This window comes from Anolis carolinensis, chromosome 2, assembly GCF_035594765.1.
Source record: "Anolis carolinensis isolate JA03-04 chromosome 2, rAnoCar3.1.pri, whole genome shotgun sequence".
Classification (NCBI taxonomy): Eukaryota; Metazoa; Chordata; class Lepidosauria; order Squamata; family Dactyloidae; genus Anolis; species Anolis carolinensis.
This window is the reverse complement of record NC_085842.1, coordinates 47406125-47424302: the sequence shown is the minus strand read 5'-3', so window position 1 is coordinate 47424302 and position 18178 is coordinate 47406125. Positions and strand designations below refer to the sequence as shown.

General features: G+C 42.1%; 1 protein-coding gene across 1 annotated transcript; it reads right to left on the bottom strand.

The window, feature by feature from the left end:
- Window positions 1-15447: 15447 nt before the first annotated feature.
- Window positions 15448-17763, bottom strand: gpr27 (G protein-coupled receptor 27). Its single transcript, XM_008105368.3, has one exon. The coding sequence runs from the start codon at window positions 17761-17763 to the stop codon at window positions 16618-16620; it is 1146 nt and encodes a 381-aa protein (XP_008103575.3). The 3' UTR covers window positions 15448-16617.
- Between the last annotated feature and the right edge of the window lie 415 nt (window positions 17764-18178).

The following is an 18178-nucleotide window of genomic DNA, read 5'->3' as shown; positions in this document are numbered from 1 at the left end:
TATTTCAAATACTATGTTTCTAGCATCTAATGATTGCTGATTGTGAGGCCACCCTGAGTCCTCCTCCCCCTCAGAGGTTAGAAGGATGAGATAGATAGATAGATAGATAGATAGATAGATAGATAGATAGATAGATAGATAGATAGATAGAACAAAATGTGTGTTGGCCAGTGTAACAGCAAGGCAAAACCTGCCCAATCACATGGAATAATAAAAAGAAAGATCAATTTTAAAATGGTAGAAGCACATTTCCAGCCTGCCTCCCTCTCTTGCTCTCTCTCCCTCTCTCTTCATGAAGCCAAACATATCAGGAATAAAAATCACACATAATCAACTAACCCAAGGTTCCTCAAAGCAGTCAAAAGCAAAGTGGACAGCAATCTCCCAGAGTGGACAAAAGCACTAGACATGGTGGCACACGGTATGGAGGCTGCTCCCTAGAAGCCCTAACACATTATACCAGGCATGGGCAATCTTTTTTACCATGCAGCCGCATTGTGGGCCCAATTGGCCAGGCACGCATTGGGTGGGATGGGAGGGAAAGGGCCTGTGAGAGGGTGGGGCCAGTAGGAGGCAGGGCAGGGTCCGGATCATCCTCAGATTGTCCACCTGGCATAAGGATGGGACTACTCACCCCACCTTTATGCCGGGAGGAAAACAAAACATACAGTGACTGCCCCCGATCCTCCTTCCCCGATTTTTGGGCTATCCTTTCGGCGTTATGTGGGAAGGAGGGTGAGATCGGCAATGGCTGAGAGTGCTTTGGAGGGCTCTCAGCTGCTGTGTGCCTTCTTTGGGCTGTCATCTCAGCATAAGAAAGGGACTGCTTGCCCCGTCCTTATGCCGGAAGGAGGGTGAGACATGCGGTGGCTGAGAGCATTCCGGGGGCTCTCAGCTGCTGCATGCCTTCCTTTCCCATCCTTTCTGCATAAGGATGTGGCAGGACATGTCCTTATGCTAAGAGAACAGGGAAACTGAGGAGGGCCTGAAGTCAGAGCCCAGGGGGTCGCATCCAGCCCCCGGGCCTTAGTTTGCCCATGCCTGCCCTATACTCTCACTGGACATCACTTGGCTCCTGGAGTGACCACATCCAGAACCCTCTGGTGCTAGCTCTAAATTCAAAATGCTGCTCTTATGCCAAAGTGAAACTCAGGCTGAATGGCAGCTCTTAATTCAAAATGCTCTTAAGTTGGGATGCTCTTAGGTAGAGGTTCCATTGTACTGGCTCACAGTTTTTTTCTGATATCTTCCTCTTCGTTCAATGTGTCAGGAATCGTACCCGGGTCTCCAAAGTTAGAGTCCAGTTCTCAAACCTGGACATGGGTCAATTTTATAGCAAATCTGAAAGGAAATTAAAATATTACCAGAAATGTCAGGGGAATTTTCTGCTTTCAAGCCATTTTTCAATGCATACCACAATTTTGTTTGAAAAGGTTTTTCTTTTTTCCTTACTCCTAAATAGTTCTCCAATATGTAATTGGCTGGAGCTCTCCATTTTAAAATTACACCTTACAATTTTAGTAAGTAATGACTAGAGTACATTTACCTCCACAAACTTCTTGCTTCTTTGCTATCTCCATAAATCTAAAATACTGTCTTCTCCCATTCCTGGCCATTTAAAACAGAAAGTCACTACACTCATGATTCTGCCCCATTAATTATTTTACATCTTGTGCCAGCAGGGACAAATCTGACATATCTTTCTAGCCGAGCAATGCTTTTTCTTTCTTTCTTTAATAATGTCCTTGCTGAAATGGCAGGTATGTGATAATCAGGCTTAGTCTTCGATCATTCCCTCAACTTGGCCTGAAATACAGAAATCTTCATTATAGGCTTCGTCCCCTGAGTAGTTCATAAAGCGACACTTGACTAATTAGCCTTGTCAGCATAATAAGACATATCGCTCCAAGGATGACCGCATTTTAAAGCCTATTGCTTGCATGACTTTCAAAATGGGTGCACAGATGGGTGCTGCAAACAAACAGAAGGTACAAAGAATCTCTTGATTTAAAGATGTCTTGAGAATATGATTTTGACAATATGGAGCGTGTTTTCCAGCAGGAGTTTTATTATCACAAGAACTGGCATGCCATGGAAAAAGACAGAATATTTTATATCTGTAACATCATGAATTATAGAAAAATCAGCAGAGGAGCCAACAGACAAGAAACTTACGATGCAAGTGCTCATAGAGGGCTGGGACCAACTTATGTGAACTGCTTGAGAAACAATCTACATTTCATTGATATCTTTTCAGAAAGTTTATCTCCATGAGACCAAATCCTGCATGATCCTGCTCTCTTTTATCCATTTCAACAGAACCCACATGCTCACAGTTTCAATAGAAAGAGAATTATTATTATTATTATGTTTATGTTTATATATACCCTGCTTTTTCACTCCACAAGAAAATATGGAAAGGATTGGGAACTAGAAGCTTCCTAAACAGGTTATCTTGTAAAGTCAGTGAAAAGTAACACCAACATGCCAAAAGCTGTTTCCAACCAGTGCACGAGAATGCTCTATGAATCACATCTCCATTGTAATATTTTGGAGTTTCAACAGCAAACTACAAAAATCCCAGAAGAGACTATGGTGATCCAGAGTTGGGTACTTTGGATGAGCATCAATGGAGGCTAAATTGCATATTGCATGCCAGCTCAGGAGCTGGATGATGGTTGTAGTGTAGCTATGAACTGGCCTGGCAGCTTGCCCCATCGATCTGGTGGTACCTACTGTGGAGAAGTCATAGTTATTATGTTTAATTTTAACTGTTAGAGTATGTATTTGTGTTTAGTTGACACAGTAGCTGAAACAGAAGCCATCTTGTTTCAATCCACAGTAGTGCTGTTACCAAGGAGACGGAGCTGGCTAGCTCACCAGAGAGAGAAGTGGGCGGAGCCACGAAAAAAAGGGTAGTTTTTAAAAGAAGCCAGGAGTGCGTGGCTGGAGGCTTGGCAGTCAAGAAGGGCTGAGGAGACAGGCCTGGCCAAAATCTTTAGTCAAGGCAGACTAAAGGGAGCCTAGTCAAGATCTCTAGTTGGGAAGGACTAGTGATCAGGAATTAGATTGGTAGTAGATCAAATTAAAGGTTTTTATTGTAGTTGGGACATCGTTCACTAAGGAGCTCATCTGAGGTTAGAGTTCGCTACAATTTATATCATCAGTAGGAGAATGAGAGTGGAAGTACACCAGAGACTACTGTTGTGGTGGTTATAAGAGTTATTAAACCACTTGTTTATCTAAAGTTCCATAAGTAAATTAGTCAACCTGCAATCATAAGCTTTGTACGCAATAAACTTGTTGTTCTTTGTTAACAACCGACTCAACTCATCTCATCTGCGTCTGTGGAGCCAAATTTCATCGGTGATAATTCAAAAGCCTCACGTTGGTGGCAGTTACCTTAATAAATCACCTAATTGGGGAAGAGTAATAGTCACAGTTACCTCAGAAAGGGAACAACAACACAGAAATCCCTAACTACAGAGACAGAGGCTGGGATCTTGAAATAAAGATCACCCCCTGTAATCCTTCCCCTCATATAAAGGTGATATATATATAATCTAGAGGGATTAAAAGATTCAAAAATCCCCTCAGCAATGGAAACAGCATTTATAATTTGCTTTGACACCATTACAATTGGCTTGAGTCTTCCCAATGGCTTTAGCGCCATCACACCACCAAGCACAAAAATGGCGCTGGACAGCATTTGGCACCTGGAATGACCATATCCAAAGTCACAAAGCAACACAAGAGAGGGAAGGGGGGGATCGTTCCCTCCTTTCCTCCCTCTCTTCTCTGATCAGCTCATCACTCTAGGTATTGTCACTCCAGGTGCTAAGCAGTGTCTGGCATCATTTTTGTGCCAGGTGGACACCACGAATGCCACACTGACAGGGAAAGGTAGGTTACCACCTCTGTACCTGGGCTGTCTGAGCCTGGAGAAAACAGGATGGCAGTGTAAACCCTTCCCGAATAGGAAGCAGTACAGTTGGTTAGGCGTGTACGATCCATAAAAATTGTTCTAAAGTACTTACAAAACTAGTGGATGATGGTGCTTCATCTTTAAAGTGCTTCTAATGTTTTGGTGGTGAAAATTTCAGAACTCTAACAAGATCGCGATTGTACATGTGCAATAAGGAAAACAGTGGAGAAACTTCAGGGGCTCCTATTTCCCTCAGTTTTAAAACTATTGGGGTGAAACTTGCTACAATGGTAGAACACATTTACCACTCCTTGCCCATCAAGTTTCATAATGTTTTGCTTATCCATGGATTTTCGGTGAATTTTCAAAGTTTTTATAAAAAACATATTTTTAAAAACTACAAGAGCTATCTACTTGAATTTTATATACAATGCAGAAGATAACCAGGGCATCAATCTCCAGAAGTTTTGGAAAGATTCACACATTTACAGATTTTTGGGGATTTTTAAAAGTTGAGACCAAAACAATGCAGATTCGATAATTTCATTTATTATTAGTGACTCTAAACAGCTGGCTGGCTGACCCCCCCTCAGTGCCTTCCTTATGGCAATGGTCCAAAGTAAAAAGAGTGATTTTGAAAGCACTTTATGTTTTCTTGGATTTGCCAAAGTTCCTTAATGCTTGCTTACTTTAGTCCTCTTTGCAGATTCAATAATTTTATGTATTATTATTATTAGACTAGCTCTAAATGGCAACTAATGCAGCCAGCTGTCATTTGGCTCCTTCAGCCCTCATTTGGGTCCTGAGCAGAATTGCATTCTGGGAAATGTAGTTTACGGCAAGGCCTTTTGCATTACCTGCCATTGGGGGCCTCACTTTCCAAAACCACATTCAAGATGGCTCTGTTCTCAGTCTATATTAAGTTTAGCCACACCCACAGTGTTTTCCTTATGGTGATGATGGGGCAAAATTCCAAGGTAAAATAATGGGTTTTTAAGCACTTTATGTTCTCGTGGCTTTACCAAATTTGTGTAAATTTTAACTGCATCACAGCAACTTATGAAATAATCGAAACTTAAGAATCAAAGCAATAAAAAGATTCAATTTCTTAATGTTTGTCGCGAAACACATTTGTGTATCGGAATATGTGTCGTAAGTATAAAACATACAATTTACTTCTGAGTAACCAACACTTCTGATTCATTTGAACACCTCTACTGGTTATACAGGCTCAAACTCATGGTTTACTGTGGAATTTTGAGGAAGCTCCAGTTTTCTGCAACTTTTGTAAATGCAGTTCAAGGCTGAGTTACCTTAATCCAAATCAGCTCAGTGTGCCATGCAACTCCCATGGAGTTTATTTGGCTCCCTTGAGGGTAAAGAGACAGTGAAGATGTACCCTATGGTTGCTAATAGGGAAAGCCCGTTCAAAACAAACTTTTCTCGATAGTTTCCCAATATCTTATTATGCATTTTGGAGAGATTGAGGGCACTTTATAAGGCATATGTATCCATAGGTCTTCTTTTTATAGCCAAGAAGTACAGAACAGCAATAACTGAGGGAAGAGGTAACTTATCAGGAATCCAATATTTATTAGGACAAACTAATCTCCCATCACCCCCTCTTTAAAACAATCCTTCAGGGAAGTTAATTGGTAGGGTGCAAACTGCATTATCAGCACTAAAAACCAGCAGCTGCAACCAGGCAATTGAGGATGAAAGACCAATACAATAAATGGCAATTCATAATAGACACAAGCTACCCCGCCACTGCCCTTTTGATTTACTTCTATCAATGGGACAGCTCAACTGCTTCCTTTCCCTCATTTTTCTTCTAAAGCTTGGGTGACAGAGAGGAACAGACCAAGCACTTTGATGGAGTGAACTAATACTCTGCTAAGTTACTTTTGTCTGGCTGTCACAAATCACCATGACTTTCAGACTTGAAATCCTTTTTTTTCTCCAGTTCCAGAAAGGCATAGTGATTAGTCTTTCTACAAATGACAATCTATGAAGAGACAATTTTTGTTGAAGTGACAGAGAAGAAAAAAGGCTAATATTTATGCTATATGAACGATAGATAGATAGATAGATAGATAGATAGATAGATAGATAGATAGATAGATAGATAGATAAACACCTTGGGCATATCAGAATCTATGATTCACCAGCAGAGTTAAGATTTTGTTGTCTATATGAACTTAGAGTCTTAATACTTTCCAAAGTAGAGAGCTGGTGCATTTTGCATTAAATGCAAACAGGGTGTGATTATGCAAAGAAAAGGCAAACTGAGCTGTGCTAATACATCTCAGTTGTATAACAGGATACAAAAAAGAATAAGCTACTGAGTTACTATGAAAAAATAAAATCTTATCAACAAGAAAGTGGTCTGCTATCTCATCATAGAACTACTAAATTCTACTAGTAGTCTATGTAGTTTTAAAGAAATGTGAACAGGAAACAAATAAAAAATAATGTAAAATGATTGTGTTAAAAGCACTGTTGGTAAGTAAGCACCACTTTAAATTAGTTTGGCCCTATGGTCTCAATGAAGATTAGACACCTTCCTGTCTGGTATTTAAAGAATATATTGGCTCACCAAGGCAGCAGATTCAGTCTCATCTTAGAAGCAGGTCAGCCCTGGTGAGTACTTGGATGGGAGACTGCCAGTGAATAATAAATGCTGTAAACTATATTTCAAGGGAAGGAACTGGCAAAACCACCTTTGGAATATTCCTTGCCTAAGAAAACCTTATGAAATTCATGAGGTTGCCATAAGACGTCGACAGGGGACTTGAATGCACATACACACTCTCTTTGTATACACAATTCCCTGTATTTTGAGCATTCACAAGTGAGTGTAGATCCTGACACAGTTTTTTTAAAACTCCTGTGCAATAAAAAAGACATATTGGTAGGAAAATTCCATCAAGAACCTTCTCAATGGGAAAGCATTGAAGATTTCTAACTTTCCCAAAGGGAAAGGAACTAATGCAACAACTAAAGAATGATGACAGTATTATGATAACTAACCAAGAACTGGATTGTGGTAGATCTGGGGATGATGAATATCTTGCTCCAACTGCCATAAAAGGTGAATTCTATGTTGGTATAATTAATAAGAACACTGTGAACAAAATTGCCAATACCATTGTGCCATGATATGACCATTTTTGAAATATTGTGTATGACTCTAATCACTGCACCGACAGCAGGATGTTGTAGCGATGAAAAAGGTGCAATAGAAGATAAGCAAAATGATCAAGGGACTAGGGCAATTGCCTTACAGGTAAAATAACAATTACCTCTGAGTATTTCTTACCTAAAAAAACTCTATGAAATTCATAGGATCATCATAACTCAACTGGTGCCTTGAAGGCACATACACACAACACCTCATAAGCCTTGAGGGCATGCTGAGCTAAACTGTGTTTTTCAGGTACAAAAATTAAATTTTGTTTCATGCATTGACTTTGAAGTAAATGTACTAATCATTGCTGTTTTTTATATCTGTTATAACATGCAAAACTAAAATTAATTATGCCCCCTTCTTAAATATAGCAATAGTCCCTTTAGTGACAAGCTAATGGGTATATTAGTGTAAGTGTTGGACTAGATTCCAGAAAACAAGGATTTGAATCCACATTCAGACACCAAAACCCACTGTGTAACCTTGAACAAGACACACTCTCTCATACCTTAGAGAAAAGCAATGGCAAATGTTTTCTGAAAACTTGTTTAAAAAACCTCATGATATGTAGTCGTAAGCCAGAGTTGAGTCAAAAGCACATAAAAACAACTTTTTACTAGAAGAATAAGTATATCAAGGCATATAAAGAAAGATTTTCCAGTTGCTATCCAATCTCCACTTTGGGATTACATCTGACAAATATGGTTTCATAGTATTTATTCAGAGAAATTTAGGACTGAACATAACATGGCCAAAAAAAACAATACAGTAGAGTCTCACTAATCCAAGCCTCGCTTGTCCAAGCCTCTGGATAATCCAAGCCATTTTTGTAGTCAATGTTTCCAATATATCGTGATATTTTGGTGCTAAATTCGTAAATACAGTAATTACAACATAACATTACTGCATATTGAACTACTTTTTCTGTCAAATTTGTTGTATAACATGAAGTTTTGGTGCTTAATTTGTAAAATCATAACCTAATTTTATGTTGAATAGGCTTTTCCTTGATCAGTCCTTATAATCCAAGATATTCGCTTATCCAAGCTTCTGCCGGCCCGTTTAGCTTGGATTAGTGAGACTCTACTGTAGTAACAAAAACCTAGATAGTGACTAGTAAGAGTTAAGGATGGTAGGGGAGAAGAATTTCTTCTTTACCATATACACTTCCCAGAAGTGTGAATGGGAAAGCAGACATATAATTCAGACTCCCACACCTGACTATATTTAGCCAGCCTGATACATATTCTGGAGTTAGGGTGACAGTACCCCCAAGAAAATAAACAACCATGATGAAAGAAATTGCTAATTTTTTAACACATCTCTAGGAATTTCTACATCTTCTGGCATGACTGAATTCCACTGAAAGCTGCCTATAGAATCACATTGGAGAACCTAGAGATTCCTACAGAGATCATCTTAATCAAATTTGTGATTAACAAAATCCACACAAATCAAAAATGCAAATGTAGAGGGATGGCTATACTGTGGATACTATACCCACTAACACCAGTTCCAAATAGATTTGCTCTACTGATTCATCACGCAAGGTGAAGCATGAGATGGGCTCTCAAAGTTGTGTCAGAAGAGAGAATGGAAAAATTACTAGTTTGAACTATTTCACTATGCTGACTGCGGGAGTCTCCTAGTAGTCATCCAAAAAACAATTCTTCTAAGCTCTGTATCAGATGGCTTAAATAAACAAACAAAAAAGGCTTATTGAGCAAGATCTGGAAGCAACATAGAGAAATAAAAGGCCGCACATTTCTGTGTTTGCAAGGCCCTTGCACTTTAATAACTGCATTTTACCCACCACAGGGGTCTGGTGAGAGGAAGTGATTGCGAGAGTTATATTCCTGCCGTTCATATCGGAGTCCCAGAGGGAAGCAACGTGGCTTCCTACTCATCAGCACTCCTGACCGCCTGAGGGGTAATGCACATCCTGGGCCTGACGACAGGGAATATGATTAAGTGAATGCCGCAACACATTAAGCGCATTATATGGATTCCACAAAGTGCAAACAAGATGTTGCTCACAATTTTCAAAAGGAAAGACATGTCAGCTCCAGCAAAACAATAAAGGCTTTTTTAGCACCTTTATGGTTAACATGAAGTTTTTGGATTTACAATCTAAGGAATCCACAAAGACTCTATGTTATTTATGTTTGCCTCTGAATATGCTACAGAGATGTTAGAAAAAGAGGTTGTGAACATGGTGAGTGGTTCAGTAACTAGCATGGGTGTCATCAATAGGTAGCTCTACATCCTTAATTCCCACATTTATTATCCCAAAACTCAATGTTGGAGAGGTCACCTAATGGTGAAAATTGTGCGATCATTTGGACAATATCTGTGCATCCATAGTTTTCTGTCTCCATCATTTTTATTCCCAAGGTTCTGCTTCCAGCACTGAGTTTACTGATGCTCAAATAATAGTGATACTAGAATTTATCAGCACTACTATTACAGCTAAAACTTCTTTGAATACATGGTTCCTATGGAATTTTAGGATTTATAGATTGCTGAGGTCCATTCTGTGCTAGAGAGCTCCCTAATCTACACTACATTTCTCTGTAGTAAATAAGTCTAAGTCCCCTCTCAATTGCAAATGTCAGGATCCCATAAGATGGGATCATTACATTTAAAGTAGTACAGAAGTGCCAGACATGTGTACTAGGATACTTTGTAGCTCCTCGTTTTGAAAAATTCTTGGTCTTTTTCCTTCTCCTCAACAGAGATCTTATCCTCAAGGACTGAAAAACAATCTGACATCCTAAACCCCCATCTTTTTTCTCTGCGAGCAAGAAAACTGCACTGTGATTAAGAAATAGTAAGAATACAGTTTGCCTGACCACAAAGATTAGCAAAAAGTCATGGAGCTTAACAGATTCCACTTAGACGTATAATTACAGCAGGACCTCCACGTTTGCTGAGGTTAGAAGTGCAAAATCCATGCAAAGTGGAAAAATACAAATATAAAAACTCTTTTTTTCAACCTGAGAGAAAAACTCTTGGAATCTCTAGGTCCTCCAAGGGTTACTCTGTGATCAATTTCTACCAGAAGATGAATGCAGAATTATGATGGAGGACCTGAGTTTCCTAGATAGAAAATGTTACTCAAATCCACAAAATGTTAAATCTGTAAAAGTGGAAGACGGGCTATATTTGTTATCACTGGCTGGCATCCAGCTTAGCATTTACATCTTACTAACTGTTCAGTATTCATGTTTACAACTGTGGCCCTATTGCCATGATTTCAGCTTTCAGGGAGTTTCCAGCTCCCTCTTGCCAGTGAACAGTGAGGTGATGAGGTGTTGTGATGGGTCCTGTTTCTGATTCTCACAAGACAGCTCAATGGCAGAAGAGGAAGTGTCATCCTATAGCACTTTGATCATCAGCAGGACAGGCTTCAGTCACTGGGTAAGAATGTCTCTGTTAAGGTAAGTTTACATGGTCACTTCAGGAGACAATACATAGTTATGCATTGGTAACCATCTATGGTGCAGCATCTTGATCATAAACTTTATACTTTGATTTCCCCCCAAATTCGAACTTACGGCAGCCTATGCTGTGTTCTTATTTTCAAGTCTACACTATTTACTATGACAAAATGCAATATAGGTTTTTCATTAATTACATCTATCTATCTGTACACATATAAAAATGAAAAATGCATATGTGTGTATGTGGAGGAGGTGTCCACTTACACAGACAGCCTCCCATCTCCACAAACAGCTATAGTTCCCACTGAGCAAAAGACACCAATGGCCCTACCTCCATTGACATGCAGATTATAATGAGTGCCATGAACATGTAGCCCAAACTCTGCCAGTGTCCTCCACAAATACCATTCTGCCCTTCACCCAAGTGAAGGTTTTCATGGGGGGACAATTTCATCCTAGATGTTCTGTTTTTCCTTCAGAATGGACATCCCATGGTTCCTTAATTTGCATGACCCTGCCTACTGCCTCTACCTTAACCCTTAATCCTTTCCTACCATTTCCTATGGCACACAGTTAACAGAGAAATTGATCAGCAACTGAGCAAGAGGTTTGGGGAGAATTCACCATGATTTACAAGAGTTGTACTTGATCCAGAGAGCATTGTTAACCCAACCAAAGATGGATCTAGACCATACTTGCCACAGATAATGGGACTTGCAGTACCTTCACTGATACTGTGACCCCCACCAACAATGGACTGGGACCAAACTTGGCACAGAGAAGCCCTATGATCAACTGAACATACTGCAGGAGTTAGTGGGAATGGACCTTGATTTTGGAAGTTATAGTTCACCTCCATCCAGAAAGCACTGAACCTAGCTGACGTCAGATCTGGACCAAACTTGACACACTGACCCAACATGGCCAACTGTGCATACGGGGCTATTTTGCGGGTGATTGACCTCAGATCTGGGAGTTGTAGTTCACTCTTATCCAGAGAGCCCTAAACCCAGCCAACAACAGATGTGGGCTAAACTTGGCACAAAGAACCAACATGACCAAATACGAATACTAGCAGGGTTTGGTGGTGATTACCTTGGAAATCTAGTTGTAGTTCACCCTTATCCAGAGAGCACTGAACCCAGCCAATGATGGATTTGGACCAAATTTCAGTGTTATTACCAAACATCCCAAAACAAACAAAGCCTTCTTCTAATAATCTAGGCACTGCCGGGTCCTCAAGCTAGTAATAAATATGGATCACTAAATTTGTCTACCTACAGTTACTACACGTATCTGAGATCATTTTGGTAGTCCCAGCCTGTGCAGAGCCATTCAGTGGTTCCCAAACTTTGCTTCTCTAGTTGTTTTGGAATTCAATTCCCAGAAGCCCAAGCAACTTGGCCAAATGTCAGGAATTCTGGCACCTAAGCTTAAAATGGCTTGAGGAGCAAAGTCTGGGAACCACTCCAAATCAATTATTCAATGGTAATACAACATTTGTGTAAATTCCATTGATTCAATGGCTATCCCCTAGTTCAGGCATGGGCAAACTTCATCCCTCCAGGTATTTTGGACTTCAATTCCTACAATTCCTAACAAGTGATAGAATTTAGGCCCCTGAAATTTTGTACATTGTATTAGTGATACTACTATTATAAATATCCAGATTAAGGTCTACTTTGAACTGCATTTATGCTTGTTGCCCTAAAGAATATAGATCTCCTTTTCTCCTCTCCTGACTACTGAGGCCTATATATTATATTGGAGTCTAGATAATAAAAGCTTTCATTTCTTCGTTGAGGTTTTCTATTTTCATGTTTCCCAGCTGGAAACTTGAAAGCTTCTATTCAACAAGTTTCCCAGCTGGATAAAAATATACGCAGGATGCCATCTTATGCAAACTTAGCTGGAGGGCAAGTCCTACTGAACATAAAAGCCTCATTCCACCAACCATATATAGCCCCTGATTTCACCTGCCTGCAGCATTTTACAGTCGCATCGCTATCACTAGACTTATTCAAAACTGTCATACTAAAATAAATTGATTTTGAGTTTTATATTCTTGGAAATCTATTTAATGGTACAATTATTAATGCTGACTCAAACACAACAGACACAATAGTCAAGAGACTATTGGTTAGTCTCAACTAGAAGTGATCCATTGAGTAGATCGCTTCATACCTTCAAGGTATGTAAACAGTAAAAACTATTGATCCAAGTGGGCCGACTTTAGTTGGAATTAACAATAAAGCTCAGGACAATGGCCTGGATCCAGGTTTTCAGTAACTGGGTTTGGCTTACTGGATATTCCTTCTGGAGTTGAAGAAGGAATTATTTTCATTGGTCCCCCCATATCTATACACATAATAAAAGTGAAAATATGTATGTGTGTTTGTGGCTGGGGTGCCCACTTCCACAGACAGGCTTCCGCCTCCATAAACAGCTATAACCCACAATGCTGAGGTCCCACCAAAAGCACTCCCTCCAATGACATTTCAGGTTATAGCGAGCGCCATGAACATGTAGCCCAAACCCTGCCAATGTCCTCCCCAAACACCATGGCCCAACTCCCAAGGAGTGCTTTCCTAGATTTTATGTGTTTCCCCCACCGCAAACATCCCAGTCTTTCTTACTCTCTCAATTGGTGTGGAATTTGTATGATTCTGCCCTCTCCCTTAACCCTTTCCTACTCTTTTCAACTCTGTCTGCATAACAAACAGCGCAAAACTGAGCAGCAACTAAACATACTGGAGGAGTTTGGGGGACTGACTTCACATGATGGAAGTTGTATCAAGTTAGAGCACTGTGACCCCCACTGACAATGGACCTGGATCACATTTGGCACACAGAACCCCAATGACCAAAGAAAAGCCCTGGAAAGGTTTGGAGGAAAATTCAACTTGATTGTAAATACTGGGATTTATAGTTCGCCTGCAACCAAAGAGCACTCTGGACCCCACCAGTGATGGTCCTGGACCTAACTTAGCACACAGAACCCCCATGACAAACAAAAAATACAGGAGGGCTTTTGGGAAAATTATAGTTCACCTAAATCCTGAGAGCACTGTGAATCCAAACAACAATGGATCTGCACCAAATTTGGCAGGCATACCCAATATGGGATGGAATTGGCCTTGACATTTGTTAGTTATAGGTACTGGAATTTATAGTTCACCTGCAATCAAAGAGCACTCCGAACCCCACTGATGATGGACCTGGACCTAACTTGGCAAATAGAACCCCCATGACTAACTGAAGGTACTGGAGGGATTTGATGAGACTAACCCACCATGATGGGAGTTGTAATTCATCCTGCAGCCAGAGAGCATACTGAACCCCACTGATGATGCATCTAAAGCAATTTTGCCTAACATAACAAACTTTAAGTATTGATAGAGTTTCAGGGGGTTAATCTTGCATGATGTGAGTTGTAGTACACCCACAATATTATGCATTTTGTAAAATAAAAAAGACTTCCTCTAATAACCCAGGTTCAAATCCCGAGAGTGGAATGAGCGCCCGCTGTTAGCTCCAGCTCCTGCCTACCTAGCAGTTCGAAAACATGCAAATGTGAGTAGATCAATAGGTACCGCTCCGGTGGGAAGGTAACGGCGCTCCATGCAGTCATGCCAGCCACAGGACCTTGGAGGCGTCTATGGACAACGCCGACTCTTTGGCTTAGAAATGGAGATGAGCACCAACCCCAAGTCGAACACGACTGGACTTAATGTCAGGGGAAACCTTTACCTTTTAATAACCCAGGCAACGCTGGGTACTCAAGTTAGTTATTGAATAAATTGTGCCAGAGGGTTGGAGTACACTCCATGACAGAGTGAAAGATGGCACTAAGGACTACATTCAAAAATTTGTGAAAGTCACATCCCAAATTGACAGAAGATCTAAAGAGGCATGCAGCATCCAAACCAATGGACTGATACTGTTAAAACAGTAATGTTTGTTTAACTTAGCAAGTAAGCAAATCCTCCATATATTTCAACACATACAACATTGCCAATGTATTTTTACCATAACTTCAGCCTTCCTGGAAACTTTTACATTTCTGTTCTTGCAAGATTTGAAAGACAGGGGTACTTTTCTTGATGATATAGTTGTGAAGTACCATAGAAACATCAATATCTGCTGAAACATAAAATCATTCCAATTGTATTTAAAATAAATTAGATTTAACCTTCTGATGCATTTCCGAAAGTGTCCTCGTCTCAAGTAATTGAAGTAACTGTTAACTCCAATATATTTTTAGAAACTTTTCACTGCATAATCTGCACTTTCATAAATCCCAGGACATTAATAATTTAAAAATAATCTTTGGTATAACGACACAGGGCGGATAAGCAGCCAAGCAATTATGTGCAGGAACTGCTTTGTCTACTAAAATTAGCAATTCACAATTATCTAGAGACTCTTCTGGCATAAAGAACCGAAGAGCCATTTTAAAACTGAAATTAATTTTAGCAGATGTGTGGGATGGGTGTTCATGACCACCACCACCCATGCCTTGAGCGACTAGAAACACAGTTCTTTTTGTAACACACAGCAATCCCAATCTATGTATCTTTAATCAGAAACATAGTAAGTCTTACTGAGCTGAATGGGGCCTATTGCCAAGAAAGGTCCTCTGAAATGGGTCCACAAATCTAATAAGAGGGACTTCTGTTGTTCTGCCCACATCACAGTTTAATAGACAGACTTTCATATTTTTGGACTACCATTTCCATAAATCCCATAAAGTCAAGAACAAGGGAAATTATAGTCCAAAACATCTGGAAGACAACGAATTGCCTTCCTTTTTTATAGGCAATAGGCAAGCTGCCCTTAGGCAGGGAAGGCAGCAGACAGAAAAGCAAAACCCAATTATTCCAACGCCATTTCATGTACAAAAACTGGACAATGATTTTATTAAAACAGTCAAAATGTACACATATTTCCCAGTTCGTAGCTAACATCTTAAAAAGTCAATATGTATGAAAGTCAGGGTATTGTAAAAACCTGATATTGACCATTTTTAAAGTTGATATGTGATCCTCTTGTTTTTAAAATCATCATTTTTTTCAAAGGATTCTGAAAAGTATACCAAAGGAAAAGTGCAACACGAAAAATTAATTGATGTCAACATCAAAGTGAACGTAGTTCTCTTTAGGTCAACAGGAAATGACCTAATAACTTGAGAGCACAATTAGGATGTAGGTTACTACTGCATCCTGTGTTTCTATGTCAAGCAAAGTTAAGAAAGTTGCTGCTCACTAACCAAAATAATAATTTCAAAGGTCCTCACCAAGAATCACCACTTAAACCAGTTTCTCCTTCTTTGTCACCCTTTAAAAACAAACATTGTTAATACAACAGTCGGAGGCCATCAAAAATAACTTTAGTATAAAATTTTTGTCTCGGTTGTTTATCAAATTTGACATTGTGAACAAAATTGCTTAGCCTTTATCAAAACTGGAAACGTTTGTGTCTAAAAAAAAAGGAACACAAAAAACTATGGCCTTATTATCCACATCAAAATCAAATGTAGAAACATTAGAAGCAGCCAAGCAATCCGGAGCCCTGTGTTATTATTCTACATTTCCATTGCCCACCCTCCCCCCCCACCTTCCGGCCGCACACAAATCCCGTAACACATAAATAAATAAATACCCTCTTAAAACCTAATGGTGGTGAGACGTTGAAGTGTCTCCTTGAGATAACCATCTGGCAAGTGCATATATAAAAGGAAAGCATAGAGACAGTGGATTGTTCTCATACATGGGGAGAAAAGGAGCCCCCCAGTGGGACAAGGGGTTAAACCCCTGTGCCGGCAGGACTGCTGACCAACAGGTCAGGGGTTCGAATCTGGGGAGAGTGGGTGAGCTCCCTCTGTCAGCTCCAACTCTCCATGCGGGGACATGAGAGAAGCCTCCCACAGGATGGTAAAACATCAAACATCCAGGCATCCCCTGGGCAAAGTTCTTGCAGACAGCCAACTTTCTCACACCAGAAGCAACTTGCAGTTTCTCAAGTCGCTCCTGACACACACAAAACAATGGGGAGAAAGGCTACATCCCAAAATTCTTCAGATCGCACAGAAGGGTGCCTTGGGTGTTCTGTATGCTTTGGCAGCAGAGGAAGTGAGCTCTGAAGCAGACCCTGAGCTCCCGGTTGAAAATGAAGCACAGGATGGGGTTGACCCCAGCCTGGGCAAAGGTCATCCAGACCGAGGTGGTCAGGTAGACCTGGGGGATGGCGCTGGCCTTGACGAAGACCCGCAAGTAACAGGCCACAATGTAAGGGGACCAGAGCAGCAGGAAGAGCAGGGTGATCATATAGAACATCTTGCAGATCCGCTTCTCCGTCTTGAACTCCTCCAAGACCAGCAGCCGCTTGATCTGGCTGTGGGTGGTGTTCTGGCGGATGCCCACCAGGGTGGGAGGGGTGGGACCACGGCCAAAGCCGGCCGTCCAGTTGGCGGCCGCCTGCCCAGTGGCCCCCGGCCCGTGGAAGGTCCAGTTCTGGCTTATGGCCGGCACCAACTGGGCAGGCTTCATCTTGCGGTGGCCGTGGATGAAGAAGAGGAGCTTGACATAGACCAAGTGGGTGGCGGCCACCACAGCAGCCAGCATGAGCATGAAGCCCAGCGTGTCGTTGGCCTTGACGTAGCGGTGCTCGAAGATGCACTGCTCCTCCTCCCGGATGAAGCGGTAGGTGCCCACGTCGAAGACAGGCGGGAAGGCCATGGCCACCGAGAGGGTCCAGACCATGCAGACCACCGCCAGGCAGGCCCAGCCTGTAACTCGCTTGGCGTAGAAGCGGTGGTGGGCCACGGCCATGTAGCGGGTGACGCCCACGCAGAAGAGCAAGAAGGCAGCGTGGAAGCAGAAGAGCACGGCCAGGAAGGCCAGCACCTTGCAGCTGAGCGGCCCGTGGGGCCAGGTCCCGGCGCCGCTGCGCACCGAGAGCATGACGAAAGGGAAGCAGGCCAGCGAGCGCAGTCCGTCCGCCAGGCACAGGTCCAGCAGTAGATAGTAGGGTGCCCGGTGCAGGGGCCGCTCCTTGAGGATCAGCCAGGCGCAGAGACCGTTGCCTGCCAGGCTGAGGCACAGGATCAGGCCCAGGGAGGCCAGCTTCAGGCCTGAGGCGCTCAGGAGGCCGCCGGGCAAGTGGGGCACACTGCTGCTCCCGCCAAGCTCGGTGGCGTTCGCCATAGGGCTGACCCACGGGCAGAGGACCCACAGGCTTGGTGGAGGCGGCTCCTTCAGCAACAGCAGCAGCTGGCTTGGCTCTTGAAAGGAGAGGCAGCCCCAGCCACTGGAGCTGGGCTCCTTGCCTCCATGCCTCCTTCTCCTTCTGCTCCAAGACCCCGCCAACCGCGCCCTCTCCTCTCTCCTCCTCCTCCTCCGGACTCCTTCCTCCTCCTCCTCCTCCTCTTCTTCCTCCTCTTGGGCGTGTGGTCAAGGCAGCCCCATGCCGGCATGCTTCTCCTCCTCCTCCTCGTCAGCCAGGGAAAGAGGACAGGCTCTTCATTGGGGTGCGGCCGCCGCCTCCCAACTCGCAACGCCGGGCCAAGAGGAAGGCGCAGCTGGAGGAGGAGGAGGAAGGGCGGCCAGCAGGTGTTGCCGT